We start from the raw sequence: 18765 nt of genomic DNA on the forward strand, positions 1-18765 counted from the left end.
GACGCGTAGGCTGATAATTATGTCATGTCCAATAACATTGACATCCATGCATGTCGTTGAGTTAGCATGAATTAATTTTGCCATGTCATTTTGAAAATGTCATTTGAAAAGAAGGAGAGAGAGAGAGAGCCGTTGAGGGTGGTTAGACCACTCATTTGGCCAAGATAATCTAATCACCCCCAAAGGCCTCGATCACTCCCAATGACCAACGTGGACGTTTGAACAACACTGATGACCATGTTTGCATAATATGAGGGCTAGTTCGACAATCCTAAAGGTTAAGTTTGCAAGGAAATAAGGGGGAACCACCCCTTTGGCCGTTATTGAGGCCTTTCGGGGTGGTAGCCCAATGGCCAAAGGGGACAGTCGAACAACGCCGATGACTAGGTTTGCAAAATATGAGGGGTGGTTTGACCATCCCAAAGGCTAGGTTGGCAAGGGAATAGAGGGAACCACCCTTAGTGGCCAAAGGGGGTGGCCGAGCCACCCTCCAAGGTGGAGTTGGCTAGACCACCCCATTTTGTTTTTCATTTTTTTTTTTCCTTACGTGGTATTTTAAAATGCATGAAGAAATTATTTGTTGCTGACTCAAAGACAAGTACATATCATTCATTACCGTTGAAAAATTCTAACAGAGAGTGATTTCGATAACAATGAATGCCTTGAAAAGTGTTAGAATACTTTAAAACCTTGAAAAGAAATTCGACAAAAGGGTGAAAAGTTGAAAACACAAGAACCTTTACAGTATTTCTTTTCCCTCTTTTCTCCGGTTGGCCAGAATCATGGTCCATATTATGTGTGTCGCGTATATAGAACGAATGTTCTTGTTCCAGTTTCATATTTAAACAATGATTAAATTACTAAGAGGCCCACGTTAGACTCTAATATATTCCCTTGGATCATCCACACTGACTTGTTTATCCTTGTGAAAGCTTATGGATAATGTCGATAGTTGAAAGAAATTCCCACAGCCCAAGTTGTAGGAAAAATGTGTCCAATATGATCAATGAATTGAAAGACAACAGGAATCAGAAGCAAGAACAAAATAGCGTCAGCATGGTCCAGGGAATAGTTGGGGACAATGGGGAGACACCTTTTTTCTCGTTCAATTCCTTCACTAGTTGTTCTGTGTTTCACATTTGCAAGTTGAGAGCAGTCAATGACAAACCAGACCGGATTCATCTATGGGAATCCTTCCTCCTGGACCCAAGGCCACATCCCTCATGGCCTTCGTTATCACTAAATTTCACCTTTAAGCATCTTTCTACGTAGAAATCTAAATTAGAATAACAAAGGCGGAAACAAGAGAGAGAAAAGAACACAAAGAATTACGGGTGGTTCGGTGTTAAACACCTACGTCCACCACTACGAATTACCCCTAAAGACTACATTATGCATGCTCGTTGATTTGTTTGTCTACAATACAAAAAAGATCCTTATTTATAGGGTTTAGAGTAAATACAAAATATGATAATCAAATTCTCATGATTTGATTACAATTAACTCGTAAATAGATAATATTACAATACCAACCAAATATAAAATATACGGAAAATATATATTTTAACATCCCCCCTCAAACTCAAAATGAAAGATTCTGGAAGCTTGAATTTGAAAAAAGAAAATGGATTTAAATGCGGCCAAAGTCGATGGTTGGATCAAAACGGTGTCGGGGAGAAAGGCTAAAAGTGACGGCCGAAGAATGGAGACTATCCGTTAAAAGAATCCTGTGATGGGCCAAGCCGCAACTGACAATGATGGTCAAAGAACGGAAACTAGCCGTTAAAATCTGCTAACAAGCCAAACTACATTGTGCCAAGATTCGTCAATGAACGGAAAAAAATGCTAAAAGTGACGGCTGGAGAACGAAGACTATCTATTAAAAGAATCTCATAGGGTACCAAGCAACAACTTACAATTAATGATGGTCGGAGAACAAAAACTAGCCGTTAAAAACCCTGTGAAAGTCCAAATCACATTGTGCCAAGATTTACCAATAAATTAAGCCACAAATCACAATAAAATAGGGCTAAAAATCCAAAAGAGGTGATTTCTTTTTCTTTCCTTTTTTTTTTTTTTTTTTTTTTTTTTGTTTGTTTCACAACGGTATCATCTCCGAAGTTTGACTTGACAAAACGCCTGGAAAAACATCTTTTATAGGATACTACAATTATTCGTATAGGCTTCCACCATAATATCAACCACATAGCAATCTGATGGTAAAATATCTTCCAGAATAAACCAAAAGCGCATATGTTGCGAAGAAGACAAGACCTGGCATATCAAGCAAGGCATGGTGGACAATCTCTAGCTAGTTGCAACATCAGATCTGCGTTGCTTTCGAGCCAGTTGGACAACAGCAACGACTGCGCTAACCTCGTAGAGAGCAGTTCGACGTCCTCGGCAGCACCAATCATTATTATTATTATTATTATTATTATTATTATTATTATTATTATTATTATTATTATTATTATTTCAGAAAAAAGAAATATGATGATAAAAATTGAGTTCACGGAACCTAGCTACAATACCACGTAGAAATAAATAGAAAATAATATTACGTAAAAGAGAAAGAAAAAGAGAGCGAAAGTGGAGAGAAACGTATGAGCTACATCTTGTCTATTCACTATATTAAACATTTTTACATAACTTTCTATTACAAAACTCCCTGTGAGTATTGCTTTTACTGGAAGGGGGTAGCCTCACGCCTCTTGGTGGTGATTTTTTCTCTGGCTCCTCGTGAGCCAGGGTAGTTTTTTGTTACCCTCTGGTTTGTTCTAGTGGGGATAGATTTCTCCCAACCACTAGGGTTGTGGAGCTTTTGTTTCCTCTGGCTAGATCCGGTGACGGTTGTGATTCTCCTAGCTTTAAAGCTATGGAGTTTGTTTATTTGCTTTGTTTTTGCTTCCTTTTCCTCTTGTTTTAGCATATCGGAAGGCTGGAGATGGTTTTGAGGAGTGACCTTAGCTTGTGTCTTCGACTCCTTCCGAGCTAGATCTACAACGTTTCGCCGAAGACCTTGCGACACAACCCGCTCAGCCATGTTCGCCGTCCGCTTCTGAAGTCACCACCTCAACCACCGGCGGTGTAGAGCCTCCACGCGCGGAGCGTGGTCCTCACACACCAAGGGTGCCCTGCAGGTGGAGAGCCACACTCCACTCTTCCGGCCGAGTTTTGGGGTGTTTCAAGTTGGAGGGGTGTCTGACAATAGCAGGGGAGGTCCAGGGGTGGCGCGTGTTTTACACGCACCGATGACCGGAGGGTTTTCTTCCTTCTGCAATATCTGGGCTTCTGTGATCTGTGTTTTTTTCTCATTTTTGTACTTTCTTATCTTGTTCACAGTTTACCTTTGTAATGGGCTATAAATTACTTGAACATTTTAGGTAGCTTAAAAGTTAGACCAGGCCCTCTCATTTTAGTTGGGTTGTGCTTGATTGTAAAGAAAGGACCAAATTGTTGTTCATGTAATTTTAGTTTGTTGCTTAGGTAGCCACTTTAAGTTGGGTTTGTTCCTAACTTAGTGGTTAGAGATTTTGTATTTCTATTCACTACCTTGGCCTACGGGCTTGCATTTGTAGCTTTCGGGTTGGATATTTGTCTTCGGACTGTTGTATTTGCCTTCAGGCTTATTATTAATGGAAGTTCCAATTCCCGTTCAAAAAAAATAAAAATAAACAGATAATGAGTAGTGAGCAAAAAAATCCTAAACTTAAATAAGATAAATATCAATAAAACTAATTTAGAGAATATAAATATTCTAACATAATGGAAATAAACGTTACAAGGAAATCAAACCTAAATGGGAAATATTATTATAATAAAATACACCAACAAAAAATATATTCTAACATCCCCCTTCCATATATTCTAACATTCCTTATTTCAAATAATAATAATAATAATAACATACAACGTACATACAACAGCATAGTTTTTTTTACAGCACCTAAGCCAAATCCTGACAACAACAGGGAAAGGGCTACAGAACTGATACAGGAAAAAAGAACTCTATTTTACTATGGGGGTGTCAGTAATTTACATGTTAGTCGCTTTATGATGTACCAGTCGTCCGGGAAAGCTGCTCTCAAAAATGTGTTGTTCTCGCATACTACAAAACTTAAACAGGCAAGAGTCCTGCAATCCTTCGGATCAAAACTTCAACCTGTATTGCACAAAGATCACAGTATTTGGAAATCACATGCTCTGTCTATGCAATCCTCATTTAGATTGGGAGATCACAAGGCATTACCATTCAGAGAGTAGCGGGCACAAACTACAGAACAGATTGCCTCAACTTGTGCATCCTCAGCTGGCCAGGAATCCTAGCAATTCACGTAATCATATCCATTGTGACTAATGTAGCTCAAGAAATTAAAAAAAAATATATATATATATATATATATATATATATATATATATATATATATATATAACCCAAATCTGGAGAGGAGCCTATTCATTCTCAGGAGAGCCTAAACTATGTTTCTTAAAAGTGAAATCATGAGGATCACGAATAGAAAGTAGTGTCTGGTCAATGCTGACAAGAGCTTTGTACTTGCACTTTTTTTGGTTTCCCATAATTAGATAATCAATCAAATCTTTTATCTAACCAGCCTACCTCATTGGCGATTGTCGAGATTTTCAGGTCCCTTATTGGCTCTTGGCTTGCTACTACTTGGCTGGGCTAGTGCTTCATTCTGCAAAAAGAAATGGAACTCATTTCTATCAACTTCTAACAATCCGAAGAGAATGGTGATGGAACAGGGCATGCCCAATAAGCTCCAAGCATGTGGTAAGCTACAAATGAATTTGACAAAATTTCTACTATTTTTTCGTAATAAGAAACAGTATCGATCAAAAAGAAAATGCAAGGGTAACTCAAAGCCTGAATGATAAATTGCTCTAACAAGATACTGATCAGATATTTTCTGTAGAACAAGGTATGGTCACATAGGACTGATGGACTGCTCTTAACAATACTATAACCAAATATTTTTCAAATCAAAAGTTATGCTGACATGGGACAAGAATGCAGTGAAGCAATCTATCAATTTGTTTTTGTAGACAACCGTTTGTGCGAACCAGTAGTGTTTTGCAAATAACACGAATCCCCTCCACGCTGCCTTATTTTTATTTTTTTTATCGGAGGGGCATAAAATTGTATTTTTATATCATTTATGTTATCTATTTGGCGGAAAATCCTAACAAATGTCTCAATTTACAAATATTCAAAGTAAGGGTCTTGATTTCATCAAATTGAAAACTGGAATCTTAATGTCAAAACACACAAAAGCATGAAGAGTTCGTGATATAATCTCCCTTGAATATTAGATAAAGGTGGCAAAAAAAGTGTCACAGACACATCAAAGCTTTTAATTGAGAGGTACAATTATGAGGCTAAAAATACCTGCTGTGGTGGTACCTGCATCTGCTGGGTAGCAACATATTGCTGATAAGGATTGACAAAATTTGGGAACCGTGACTGGCTTGGTAGCTGTGCGCCTAGTGAGTTTAGCATCTGCTCTGACTGGTTGGCTGCTTGCATTCTGGAAGGATCAGGTGCAGGAACTGGTAACATATGAAAAGCAGGCAATGGAAATCGTGGTCCCAGATGAGCTGCTGCAGATGGGGTTGGCAATGATGAACCAGCTAACAGATTGGGAAATGGCATCATAGGCCGATTGATGCCCATTTCCATGCCCATACCCATCCCAATACCCATCCCCATTGCTGGCATATACTGCTGGACACCAGGAAACATCATGGGGACCATGCCACATCCCATGGACATCATCTACAGAGTCCACAATTTTCCTTGTGAAGACATGAACTATAATTACAGTATTGAAATACTGTACACAACAAATTTGTACATGATATACAAAATGAACGAAATCATTTCACACATGCTTGCTCTTGAAACTTCATGGACCATGCTTCAGGCTGGAGAGAAAAAAAAAAAAAACTAAAAATTCAAGTCAGCTTTGGATTTCTTCTCAAAGACATGTTTATGGTATTTCACTAAATCAGCTTGGTTCGTTGGTTGGTACAACAAAGCATTAGGCAGATTCCAGTGTGGATGGAAAGAGAGAGTTGGGAACTTTTTGGTGTATAGAAAATAAATTTCCAGTCAAGGACTCAACTTTCTTGAATCTAGAACAAAGATAACTTGTATAAACTAGTGGAGCAACACACCAACCTTCACAAAAGAGTAATAGGATGTCAACAAAAACAACTCAAACCGAGTTCATTAGAGCTTAAGGTATTATTGCAAATAATCTATAAGTTCCGAGTCATAGGATGTCAACAAAGCCAACTCAAATCAGGGGTTCACAGCAACATGCTCTCAAAATAAATTCAACCTTTCTGGGGAAAATTGAAGCCTAAGCTGTCTTTAAGTGGCAATATCTTGGGCATGCCTATGATATAAAGACCAAATAATTTCGGAAGATAAACAAAGTTCACATTGCTATGCATGTTTTCCATTGTTCTTTTATGGGAAGATAATATACAAAGGATCACAGTGCAACCTTATTATTCATGTAACCATAGAGAAGGAAGGAAGACGTTGCACATTTAAGCCTCATCTTTTTGGCGCTTTTAATGCTTAATTTATTTGTATATCAAAGAAAAAGATATGGCTGTACTAACAGGAATATGACTCTGGTTCTGTCCATAAAACTTCTGGAATAAGCATGACGCCTACAATTCAGTGAAACAACAATTTTCTTTAGGAATGGAGTAATATCCTCAGTAACAGGAAATGTACTTCAACCGGTTCACATACAAAAGTATGACTGGGTAGTAATACCATCTAACATTTATATCTGAGAAAAAAGATAAGAATGATATACCTGTACTTGCAATTGAAGAGACTTCAAGTACTCAATTGCCTCATCTAACATTGAAGCTTTGTCTGACTGAAATTTAGAAGAAAAAAGAACAAATATTACACAAGTCAACACTATATACAAATAACCATCAATGTGGTTCTCTATAGTTGGGGAAAGAAAACAAAACTCATAAAATAAATCATATACAACCTTGTTGCAACGAGGTATGAGTTCTTGCAAAGCTTTCATCTTCTCATTTATCCTATCTCGACGTCTCTGCACATAAATGCAATACCTCACCATTTGAAGGAAGATAAACACGTGAAATAGAGAATTTGTCAAAATTTCTAGTATGATAGAAAACCAACCCTCTCCGAAAGATTGTGGACCTCTGCAGCTCGGGATCTCTTTGTAGTCGTTGATCCACGAGCCTGTTTCTTTGTATCCACATATTCAAACTCAACATCCTTTTACAATAAGAAAAGAAAACAACAAGATTATATATATATATAGTCATCCAGAATCAATAAAGAGGTTTAAAAAGAGGTAATGCGATTATTTGGCAATTAACCAAAAAAAAAAACAGAAAGCAGGGGTCCAAACTGGACCATGAATTTGGCAAATTAACACGCTAAGTTAATAATTTGAGAAATAATTAAATAATATTAATTTAGTTAGCTATTAACTGGCTTGTCAAGTATACGTACACCCGTAAATTTTTTTAAAAAATTATAATAAAAATCAGTAGTTTCCAAACATTTTCCCACAGGTTAAGCACTGAGCTTGTAACACGTGGGGTAGTAAATGCCCGACAACAGGTTACCTCCTGCTGAAGCCGAAATACCATTAATCTTGGTCTTGATGACTCTCAACGACGAAAATTTGGAAATGGCAAAGCAGGCAACCGAACAGGAAACCAGTCCCGAGATACGCGCCGTCAATGCCAAAATTTATTCATTTAAATTTCGATAAACTACACTGCAGCCACTCCAGCCTACATCACCCACCAATCATCCTTCACTAAATTCTGTCACAAAAAAAAAAAAAAAATCTCTCTGCTCATCAAATACGTGGCGGCACCCCACGTAAGTCACCCCCGCCACGTGTACGATATAAAAACGAAAAGCGAAACAAGACGCCGTAAACGGCAAAACACCCAAAGCTAGCTAAAAGTATCACAATTCACAGGGATAGGGGTGCTCACGTTAATCCACGTCACCCCACCTGCGCACGATAGCCGAGACCAGTACACAGAAAGCGAGAGAGAGGGAGAGAGAGAAAGAGAGAGAAGTGGCTCAACTGACCTCGCTTTGGCACTCGGTGTCGTTGGCTTCTCGTCCTTTACGCTTGCGATCCTCAGCATGCGGCTTCAGAGCCGGCTCGGCGCTGGCGCTGGCGCTGGAGCAGCCGGGTGATGACGACACGGTCACATCACACGTCGACATCTCCTTCATACCACTAACACCGCCACCTCCGGCGGACGATGTGCCCGCCGATGCATCGCCGTTCTTGGTCGCGCAGCCTCGATCGCCGGCGTCCAACGCGTGCCACACCGCCGGCGTATCGCTGGAGTCCACCACCGTCGATTCCCTCACTACCGCCGGGCTTCTCGAGCTCGACGGCGCGTTTTGATCGAGTCGTTCTCCTCCAGCAACCTTCGCCTTGTGCCTCGAGAAGTGCACGAAGTTCTGCACCTTCGACTCCGCCAGCTCCGTCCTCCTTGCCGGCGGTATCGGCGGCAGAGCGATCCCCACCTCCGACGTCACGGCCGGATGGACCTCCGTATCGCTGTTCGTACGGACTGTAGGGTTAGTACTGTTGCTATTATTGCCGAGATTGTTACCCGGGTAGAGAAGGTCGGCGCAGAAAGTGTGGTCCAAGGCAGGGTCGTCGTCCACGAGAGGGTAGTGAAGCCACGAAGCCATTTCGTCTTCTTGCATGAACGGCTGGGAGTTCTGGTTGTGCTGGTTGTGAGCGGCCAGTTCTTGTTCCGATCGGATCTCCCTGGCCGTCGATTGCTCCCCTGGGATCATGGCGTCGTCGTACTTGGACGGCGGAGATCTTCTCGTTGACCTATGGTTCTGGCTGTGCATCACCACCTGACCGTTCTGCCATAGCAGCTCCATGATCTCGTCCTCAGGCCTGCGTTAATTCTCATTCGCCATCAAATACTACACTCCAATCGCTCAAAATTTTCAAACAAATTGAAATCATTCAAAAGAAATAAACTCACAAAGACGATTTTCTGGGGCGACCAACGCCATTTGATGAGGGGATCGAGTAATTGTCGTCCATTTCGAAATCCGGCACGCAGTGATACATTCTCTAATATCTGAAACTACAGCTTCAAAATCTAAAACAAAAAAAAAAGAAAAAAGAAAAAAATTAACAAAAAGAAAAAACAGTACTAGCTACTGCGATTGTTCGAGCTAGCAAAAAGCTAAACAAGAGCTTGCTTATGATCAGCCACTCACCGTGAAAAGTTGGAAGTCGTTATGGCCACCATACACCGGTCGGTGTCGAAACTTTTGATGATCAGTACTTATCTCTCCTCTCTACTTGTCTCGGCGGAAAGCTCTGCGATTCTCTTTCTTGTGTGGGGGAGGAAGGTGGGAAATGGAGAAAATCAATAATAATATGTTCAGAAGATATTCTGTTGGCTGCTTGTAATCATCTCTCTCTATGCCTTTTGTGCTCTTATTAGCCTGTTTGCAGCAGTAGAAAGATAAGCCGATAAGGTCTGTCGTCTCTCGCCGAATAATATGGAAGGAAGGAGACGAAATGGATTTTTGACTGTATGTAGCGCAAAGGCAGTGTACTTGCTTTCCCCCCGAGCCACATTTTTTTTTTTTTGCTTTTGGGCGTATTACCATTTATTGCCTCATGCAACTTTTATTTTTACCCCGAAATGCTGGGAATTTTTGGCCTTTATTCCATCACGGCCGCTCATCGCTTCCTCCATTCCTCACCCTGACTACATCTTCTGCGCATGTGCGGGCCCGCACCTAGATATTCTACCCACCCGACCCATGGTAAAAAGTAAAAAAAAGTAAAAACTTCTCTCTCTTTTTTTCTTTCTTTCGCAATTTTTTACTCTGAAAACTGGTTAGAAAAGCAAATCAATTCTTTCTTTTAAATTTGTTACGTCAATATTGACGAAAAAATATAGAATGCAACATATTCTTTAATCACTATATAGTTCCGAAATACTAATTAATGGCCAAATTTTGGATATTTATGAAACCTAACAAATTTTAGAATGTGAGACGTCATCATAACATAATAATGATGATTAGAACAATAATTAATTGTAATCCCAAGAAAAATAGAATCTAAAAAACAAAAAAATTAAAAAATAAGTGTTTCGTTCGAATGAGATGGGTTTCCATCGAAAGTTTGAATATAATTAGGTGTCACGTTTAGATGGCACATCAATAATATTGTGTTTGGTGACACGTATAGCCACGTGTCTGGTCAATACTACATCAAAAGCCAAGTACATTAACAAAGAGAAATTTTTAAAATGGGCTCAAGTATGCATTCACAATATGTTAATTGTATTTACTTACTAAAATGTGTACTTACGGTCACAGTTTCACCTGTAAAATTAAAAGAGAATTACTTAAAAATTTATAGATGAAAAAATAGTTTTCAAAATTATCATCAGAAACTCGCATGTTCGGGTAACAATTATTTTTTTTATTGTATTTTATTATTTTTTTAAAAATATGTTTGAGTTATTTTTTAGAATTCAAATTATACTTATTAGATTTTACTCAACTTTTTTTAATTTTATTTTAAATTTTCTAAACTATTTAAACATAATTTTAAAAAATAAAATTTTCTAATATTTATAATTTTAAATATAATACAAAAAAATAATAAAAAAAAAAATACACGCCGAAACAAATCCGGCCTATTTTTGTTATCTCTTTTTTATCTTTATTTAAGTTGGCCGGTTGAAGGTGACATATGCTTGTATATCCACTTTTGACTTCCAACGACAAATGTCCTTTAATTGTCTGTCTTACATTTCTCTGTAGTTCGTGTAATGATTGTAAGTTACCCCATAAAATAATAACAATAATAATAATAATAATAATAATACCTTTAATCAATTGCGCGCGTGTGGGATTAGGATTATGTGGGGAAAATGACAATTAACGGTAAACCGTCTCCAAAAGCAAAAAAGTTACTCCGACAGGAGACAGTCAATACTGAGATCGTACCCACTACGCGCCGAGTTCGTGTGAGAGCCACTCACGTTGTTTTTTTTTTTTTGAAAGGAGCCACTCACGTTGTTGGTCCAAATAAAAACTACTTTTGTTCCCACTAAAATGAGAGTATGCCAATTGCCAACTCCATGGGGTCGGGGCCAGAGGGTGACGGGAGTTTCCCTCGCCTCCACAATTTTTTTTTCTTCATCAATTATTTGCCTCTCTAATTCTCTCTCTAAATATCTAATTATTTATCATTTTAAAAAAAAAAAAAAAAAAAAAACCCAACACCTTGTTCGAAAGAAAACAAGTGTGTTTGGTAAATCTTTGGGTTGCAGGGTTTTTTTCTTTCTTTTAAGTAATAAAAAGTGGGAAAAAAATGTTAAAACATTACTAATGTGATATAAAAAAAAAAATTAAAAAGCTTTGAAATAGAGTTTTATTTAAATTAAAAAAAAAAAAGAATAATTTGCCAAATATGACTTGAAACACTCCTCGGTGGCCCAAGAATGTGTTGGATTAAACGCATTTTAAGTTAAATCCCAATTCGTAATTCAATTTAAATCTAAGAATAATGTTACACTTACTCTTTTTTTACTCATCTATAACACTATAAAGTAGAGAGAAATAATTAAAATGAGAGTGGGTTGTAGGCCCGCAATTCAATTTAAACATAAGGGTAATGCTTTGATGCTAATGTTTAAAAAAAAAAAAAAAAAAAAAAAAAAAAAAAAAAAAAAAAAAAAAAAAACTATGCCATTTATATTACTGGATTTTTTTTTTAAAATATATATATATATATATATATCGAGATTCTTACAAGACTCCACCATCTTGTTTGACATGTTTTCCGTGAGCGCGTGGGTATCTCACTGTTCTCGATACATAATGAAAGAATTGCGGTGAGTTTATAACATTAATATAATTAATATACTTATAAAAGAATTCCAATTTAATTTTGGGTTAAATACATGTGATAATAATATTATTGGTCTCTGGGATATGTCATAATTACAAATCACTCACTGTGGTTTAAAAAGTTTATGAAAAGTCCTTGTGGTAAACTATAATTACAAATCGACCCTAGAGTTAAATTCCGTTAAAAGTTTTGACAGATTCTATTAAATGTCACGTCAGCGTCACATCAAATCAATAAGATTGCGACACGTATCCATATGAATAAAAAAAATATAAATTTATTAAAAAAAATAACTTATTTAAAAAAAAATAAAAAAACAAACAAACAAACAAAAAAGGAAAGGGGTGGCCCGATGGCCACCCTCAGCCTCTGGGGAGGCCGCGGCCACCCCCATAGGTGGCTGGGGGTAACACATGGCCACCCCTTCCTTTTTCTTCTTCTTTTTTGAATTTTGAATTTTGAATTTTTTTAGTTATTTTTTTTTTTTAATAAATTTAGTAATTTTACTATTATTATATGGAAGTACTAAGTTCGTCTTTTTCTAAAATTTAGGTACTATCTATGATGCAAATTGAAAGTGAAGTACAAAAAAATAAAGCTTTTAAACTATAGGTACTAAATATGTATTTAATCCTTTAATTTTAATCAAAGTTTTGGGGATGGACTCTTTCACGGTAACATTTAGAACATCAAAATAGATATATGCAATAATGTTATAATATATGATGATGCAGTGGGCACGGTTACTGCTCTTGGTCGGGGACCTAATTTACCGATCAGGCTGTCCAAATCTTGGGTTAAAAATAGTTCACCGGCGGTGGGGGCGGTGTGCATGGAAGAGGAACATATAATTCTCCTGCCACATATGGACTGTCCCTCAAGATTGGGGCAACTAGGTATGACTAGACTTCTCACTGTTCTCCATTTCTTAAAATTCTCAAGTCATGGGCTTCTTATTTTGGTTCCAATATTTTCTGTACGTTTTCTTTCTAATTAATTGATGGGTCCATTCAGTGTCCTATGCATGGCCTAAGCCGGACACATACTTAATTCTTAAATCAGTGGAAAAGTGGAAACTGTTATCAATACGACTCCTTTTCCATTAACGTCGGTTTGAATTTATGCCTTCAACACGTGGAATTTAAAAATAACGCTTTCATGTGTGTGGATCAAAAATATGATTTTATGTTTATTAGGAAGGAATGAATGAAAAAACCATAAAGAATATCGACATCAATCAAATCTAAAATAGGGAATGGGAAAAATATTAAAAAAATCCCCTCATTTAAAATAGTTTTTTAAATTTTTAAATGTATTAATGTGACCCAACAAATTATCAAAGTGTGTCAAAAGAAAAATGATTTTTTTACAACTTTTTTGCACAACTTATAAACAATCAAGACACATTGATAGGATCCATGCATGGTGAGACCCACATGCATGGATCCCGCTAATGTGTCTTGATTGTGTGAAAATTGTATAAAATGAGTTGTATAAGAACCACCCCTTGTAAAAAATGCCATTTTTATCAAAATAGTCATATAATACTTTTATTCTCTTAAAAACTATAGTAAAAAAAAAAAAAAAGGATAAATGCAAAATCAATTCATTTGGTTGGCCTAAATTACAAATTGTTCACCGCAAAAAACAAAAAAACAAAAATCAAAGATCTTCAATGTAAGCAAAAAATAACAATTTAGTCATTGTGGTAAAATTTCGTCAAAATACTTTCACGGATTCTATTAGTATATATATATATATATATATATATATAAAAAAAAAAAACTAAAAATTTAAAACTTAACAAACAGACTTGCATAGAGGCAAGTCAACAAAATCTCATGTATGATTATTGTGTAAAGCATCGAGTTCCTCTTTCATCGTGTCTTGCCAAAGAGGGTTAGTGGAAGCTTCACGATAGGAGTGAAGTTCATGTAAAGCAGTTAAAACATTAAAGCAATAAAAATATTGTAAATGGGATGGAAGAGACTTTACCTAATCGAGTGGATCGGCGAAGTTTAAGTGGGGAAGTATGAACGGGTGCCTCAAATTGAATAGAATCTGGGGACTCGAGCGAAGCAGCTTCGTGAGTATTAGATTAGTGCGGCTCAAGCGATGAAGATTCTAGAAAAATATCACCAATGGTAAGAGAAGAGTGAGGCATCTCTAGAAGTGTGGTAAAGAGTAGGAAATATGGCATGCAAAATTTTCCTACTTCGTGAAATAACTTTTGCTCCTAGAAGACCACATGACGGGAGATGTAAAAATGATGTGACATAGGATCATAACACTGATATCTCTTTTGTTTCACTCCATATATACCCAATAAAGCAACACAACTGAAAACGAGGCCTGAATTTGGTGCGTTCATGTGGTTGGAGTAAAACAAACAGGCAGAATTAAAAACATGAAATTGATGGTAAGTGGGAGAAGTGTCAAACAACCGTTCGTGGGGGTGCAATTGGCAAGAACATGTGTAGCCAACTAATTGATAGTGTAAACAACCGTACGTGGGAGTGACTTCACCCCATAAAGAAGTAGAAACCAAAGAAGAAAGGAAAAGAGCACGAACATTGTCAAGAATGTGTATGCTTAAGTTTATGTTCAGCTCTCCCGTTTTACTGAGAGGTGCTTAGACAAGACAAGTGATCAAGGAGCAGTACCATAGTGTTTTAAGATGTTTTGAAAAGTATGTTGATTATATTCTAAGGTATTATCATAATGAAATGATTTAATTAATGCTTCTTGAAAATTGAGTCTCAACTATTTTTACAAAATTACAATAAATACATAATAATTCTTAACGTGATTTTATAAAAAATATTCAAATATAACATGAAGAATCGTCAACAAAAATTACAAAATAACGTAAGCCACTAATCTTATGAATAATATAATCTAACAATACGTACCCTTTGTGATCGAACGTGTGCCGATAGCTTGCGATGGAGAAAACAGTGGCGCCGCCACCTTTAACATGTGCATCGGCATTGGCGGACCTATATAGGGGCTAGGGGGGGCCTTGGCCCCCCCAACCCCCAAAATTTCCCCCCAAAAAAAAATCTATATATATATAAAATTTTACCCTAAATTTTGTTTATTTTTTTAGTTTGCCCCTCCAAAATTTTATTCTTTCAATTTGGCCCCCACATTTACAAGGCTGGGTCCGCCGCTGTGCATCGGAATACTCAAACGTACGCCTGCGCACGTGATGAAGCTTGTAAGTGTGCCAGGAGTTCGATGGAACGAGAAGGCTCTTCACTCTTGCTGTCTTGCAGTAAGGTACGTTACGTACGTACACTTACGTAGAGACAAGGGTCATCTTTTTGCGAGATTTAATCTATGAACAGTTTTTACGCATCTCTATATCTCTTTCTCTAAAACAACGACAGCCACAGAAACAACGAGTGGCAACCGATCTCTCAAAACCCACACCCCTGCTCAAACACAGTTACAGTATTCAGTATTAGTATTCTGTATTCAGTATTCCTGCATGCATATATAAAGCCAACTATTTTCTTTCTGCATAGATATCTTGTATATATTCCCAAGTTGTCTGTCCATAGTCACCTAGGAGGCTAGGATCTCCTATATATATATATGTCTTGTATATATTCCCACGCGCCGTACGTCGTCTCCGGCGGAGTCCGCCTGCCGGCACTGCGATGAGTTTTCCTGCTTGGGTCTTCTGTTTCGGTTTACCTTAGTAATTTTTAGACATTATGGGACTGTTTAATGGCTTGTTGCTAGATCTGCCTTTTTTCTTTGTAATCGGTTATGCTTTATTGTTTAAAGAGGCTTAAAGATTACTTCTTGTAATGTTTATTTATTATTTGGGTAGCTGTTGTTATGTATATTCTTAATCTTTCTCACAGTCTATCTTATTTGATAGGCTGTTTTAAGTTAGGTTTTCCTGACTTAGTGGGTGGAGTTTCTATATCTCTAGTCACACTAGAGCCTACGGGCAGTGATTTTTGCCTTCGGGCATGTATGAGTTCCTATTGTATTTCTATTGGCCTTTGGTCAGTTGTATTCCCTTTTGGAGCTCATATTCAGTAATGAAGTCTTCAGTTTCTTTTCAAAAAAAAAAAAAAAAGTATACACCTAGTTACAGCTTAATGGAATTCGATCTGAATACAAAGCTAGCTAATTATATAATAATTTTCTTACATGAACCCCCAATTGATGGTAATAGATTTGGAGCTAGCATATTTTAATCCCAATTGATGGTGAGATGTGATGGAATTTATTTGATTTTGGTAAGCCGCTCTTGATTGTCTATTATGATATTTTCATTAACAAGAACCTCATGATCTATTAAAAATACTTTTGAGAATTAATTGACAAAAAATTTCTTTGACCCAATTCGAAGAAAAACTTTCTCCAAATACTAATGAGGTCTTCTATCTCCCCTTTCCGATGGAGGAACCAGAATTTTATATGTGCAATGGATTAAAATTTTAGAGAGTCATCTATATATTTGCCGAAAATTATCTTTTAAGAAAAAAACTTGATAAAAGATTCAAAAAAGGTTTAATTGGTTCTTAATTACTAGTGTAATCTTGCGACTGTCACTCTAAACTCTAATTCAAACTATCATATTAAAAATCCAATGTTGTTTTATAAAAGAAAAAGAAAGTAGGCTAAAATTAAGATCATCGAATCAACAAGAATTGGCCAGTTAACTAGTGTTCGTAATAGAAACTGTGACAGATGTTAGTTCCCATTAATTAGAAGAAGGAAAATATGTTCGAAGTAATACAATTTTTACTAGAGCTCATTACAAACTGATATGACAGTTCATATGACACTTATTATATTAGTTATAATCAAATTTAATTGTTTAGTAATTGATGTGATAAGTGACACGTAAACTTATAAATTAGCGTAATACTTATCACATTAGTCACAAATAAATTAAATTGTTTAATGGCTGATATGGTATTGACACATCAACTACCACATTAATTTACAAAAAATTTGTAATAAAAATTGTAGAACCTCTAACAATCCTTAAAATAAAAACTGACCACCGTAAAATGGGAATAAGATATTCAGGGATGGAGGGAGGGGGGACTGGCCCCTACCAAAAAATTTTTTTTGCCATTAGCCTATGCCCATAAGAGCTTTTGGCTCCGTCCATGAAAATATTATCTTTTTTTTTAAATGAAATTGAAAGAAATCATTTTATAGCCATGATTTAATAGTATTATATCTAACAATGTGATAAATATTTTAGTCAACATTAAAAAAATAAAAAATAAATAAATAACGCAACATTATTTTTACCTTAGATGTAACCTTATTTATTCTTTTTTTGAAAAGTAGATGTAACCTTATTAAATTCTTTGTCAGGAGGCCTGGGAATATGGTGGCGCATAACTTAGCCAAATTGGCTGTTATCCATCCTCAAAATCATGTCTGGTTTGGTAATCTTCCTGCTTGTATATTGAGTCTTGTTTCTTTCGAGTGTTAGTCGTTTCTTTATCTATGGAATTACAAGCTCTTTTCAAAAAAAAAAAAAAAAAAATTCTTTGTCGTTGTCCCGCAAAATGAGAAAACAACGTGTCATTAAAAGACGTGGCAAGTGCAAGCGTACCATGTTGACTAGATCACCGACATTGTCACACTTGGGATGATGCTGGGGGACCCTTGTCTTCCACGTCACCCACTACTTTGTCTTTAATGAGGGGTGGCCAGGTGGCCGGGCTCAAAGTTAGCCTCAAACCCACATAAGCTCGATTAATCAAACAACCTATAGTACTTAAAAATAAAATAAAATAAAATAAAAATCAAAAAATCAAAGATCAAAATCAAACAACCTACATGGCTCCGGACCCAACGTAGATGGATAGCATTCTTTGCCCCCTTTTCATTTCTATTTATTTCTTTTTTCTTTTTTCCTTTAATTTTCTCCCAAATGCGAAACTTGTCCGAATTTTTTATAAATCAATTTGTAAAAAATTTCATACAATCTACGTATAAAATTAACATGTGTTCTTTGGTATGTGAGTAGCACGTGTTGTGTTTTAATAGCACGTGCATCTCACATACTTTTTTAATAGCATTAATAAAAAAAAAAAAAAAAAAAAAACATGTGTTTCTCACATGTTGAAATAACACATATCACTCTTATATGTAGTTTGTATAAAATTTCTTACTAAGAAATTTCTGTCCTTGAGTTATTAAATCTAAACTAGAAAATGACATTCCACATAATATTTAGGGTTAAATATCTTATTGATTCTTGAGTTTTCAGTTTTTTTAAATTTAATACTTTAGTTTTCATTTGTTTCATATGTGATTCTTGAGTTTAGAGGTAAAAATCACTTTGGTACTTTTGTTTACATTTTTCGTCCAAATATTAACGGTCTACCACGTGTCAACTTTAGAAGTTGACTCGTGGCATTCTATAAAAATAAAAATTAATTAAAAATAATAAAATAATAAAATGTTTAAAAAAAATGAAAAAGAAAAAGAAAAAAAGAAAAGGGGTGGCTCAATTTGGACGGAAAATGTAACAGAAGTATCAAAATGATTTTTACCCCTAAACTCAGGTACCACCTATGAAATAAATGAAAACTCAGGTACTAAATTTAAAAAAACTGAAAACTCAAATAGCAATAAAGTATTTAACCCTAATATTTATTATATTTACAAACTGAATTAACAATTCACAAATCACTTATTATATTAATCACTAAAATGTAAATACTATAATATCACGTGACAATCTCAATAACACTTATTTTCATAAATATGTACCACCACATAAATTTATATAAAAATTATG

At 36.1% G+C, this 18765-nt stretch overlaps 1 protein-coding gene across 4 annotated transcripts; it reads right to left on the reverse strand.

Annotated features, from left to right (window-relative positions):
- Nucleotides 1-3792: 3792 nt before the first annotated feature.
- LOC133857922 (transcription factor PIF1) lies at nt 3793-9655 on the reverse strand. Of its 4 annotated transcripts, none has more exons than XM_062293311.1 (11): nt 9311-9655; nt 9070-9168; nt 8141-8978; nt 7205-7303; nt 7047-7112; nt 6858-6923; nt 6655-6705; nt 5411-5797; nt 4622-4700; nt 4253-4325; nt 3793-4165 (listed from the first exon to the last, which is right to left on the reverse strand). In XM_062293311.1, exons 2-9 carry the CDS (start codon nt 9156-9158, stop codon nt 4623-4625), a joined length of 1674 nt encoding a protein of 557 aa, XP_062149295.1. In that variant the 5' UTR covers nt 9159-9168; nt 9311-9655; the 3' UTR covers nt 3793-4165; nt 4253-4325; nt 4622. The 4 variants fall into 4 exon arrangements, with proteins under 4 accessions (XP_062149295.1, XP_062149296.1, XP_062149294.1 ...); XM_062293312.1 differs by having other exon boundaries at nt 5426-5797; nt 9070-9189; XM_062293310.1 differs by having other exon boundaries at nt 9070-9189.
- Nucleotides 9656-18765: the final 9110 nt, after the last annotated feature.

The sequence above is a fragment of the Alnus glutinosa genome, chromosome 14 (assembly GCF_958979055.1).
Source record: "Alnus glutinosa chromosome 14, dhAlnGlut1.1, whole genome shotgun sequence".
Classification (NCBI taxonomy): Eukaryota; Viridiplantae; Streptophyta; class Magnoliopsida; order Fagales; family Betulaceae; genus Alnus; species Alnus glutinosa.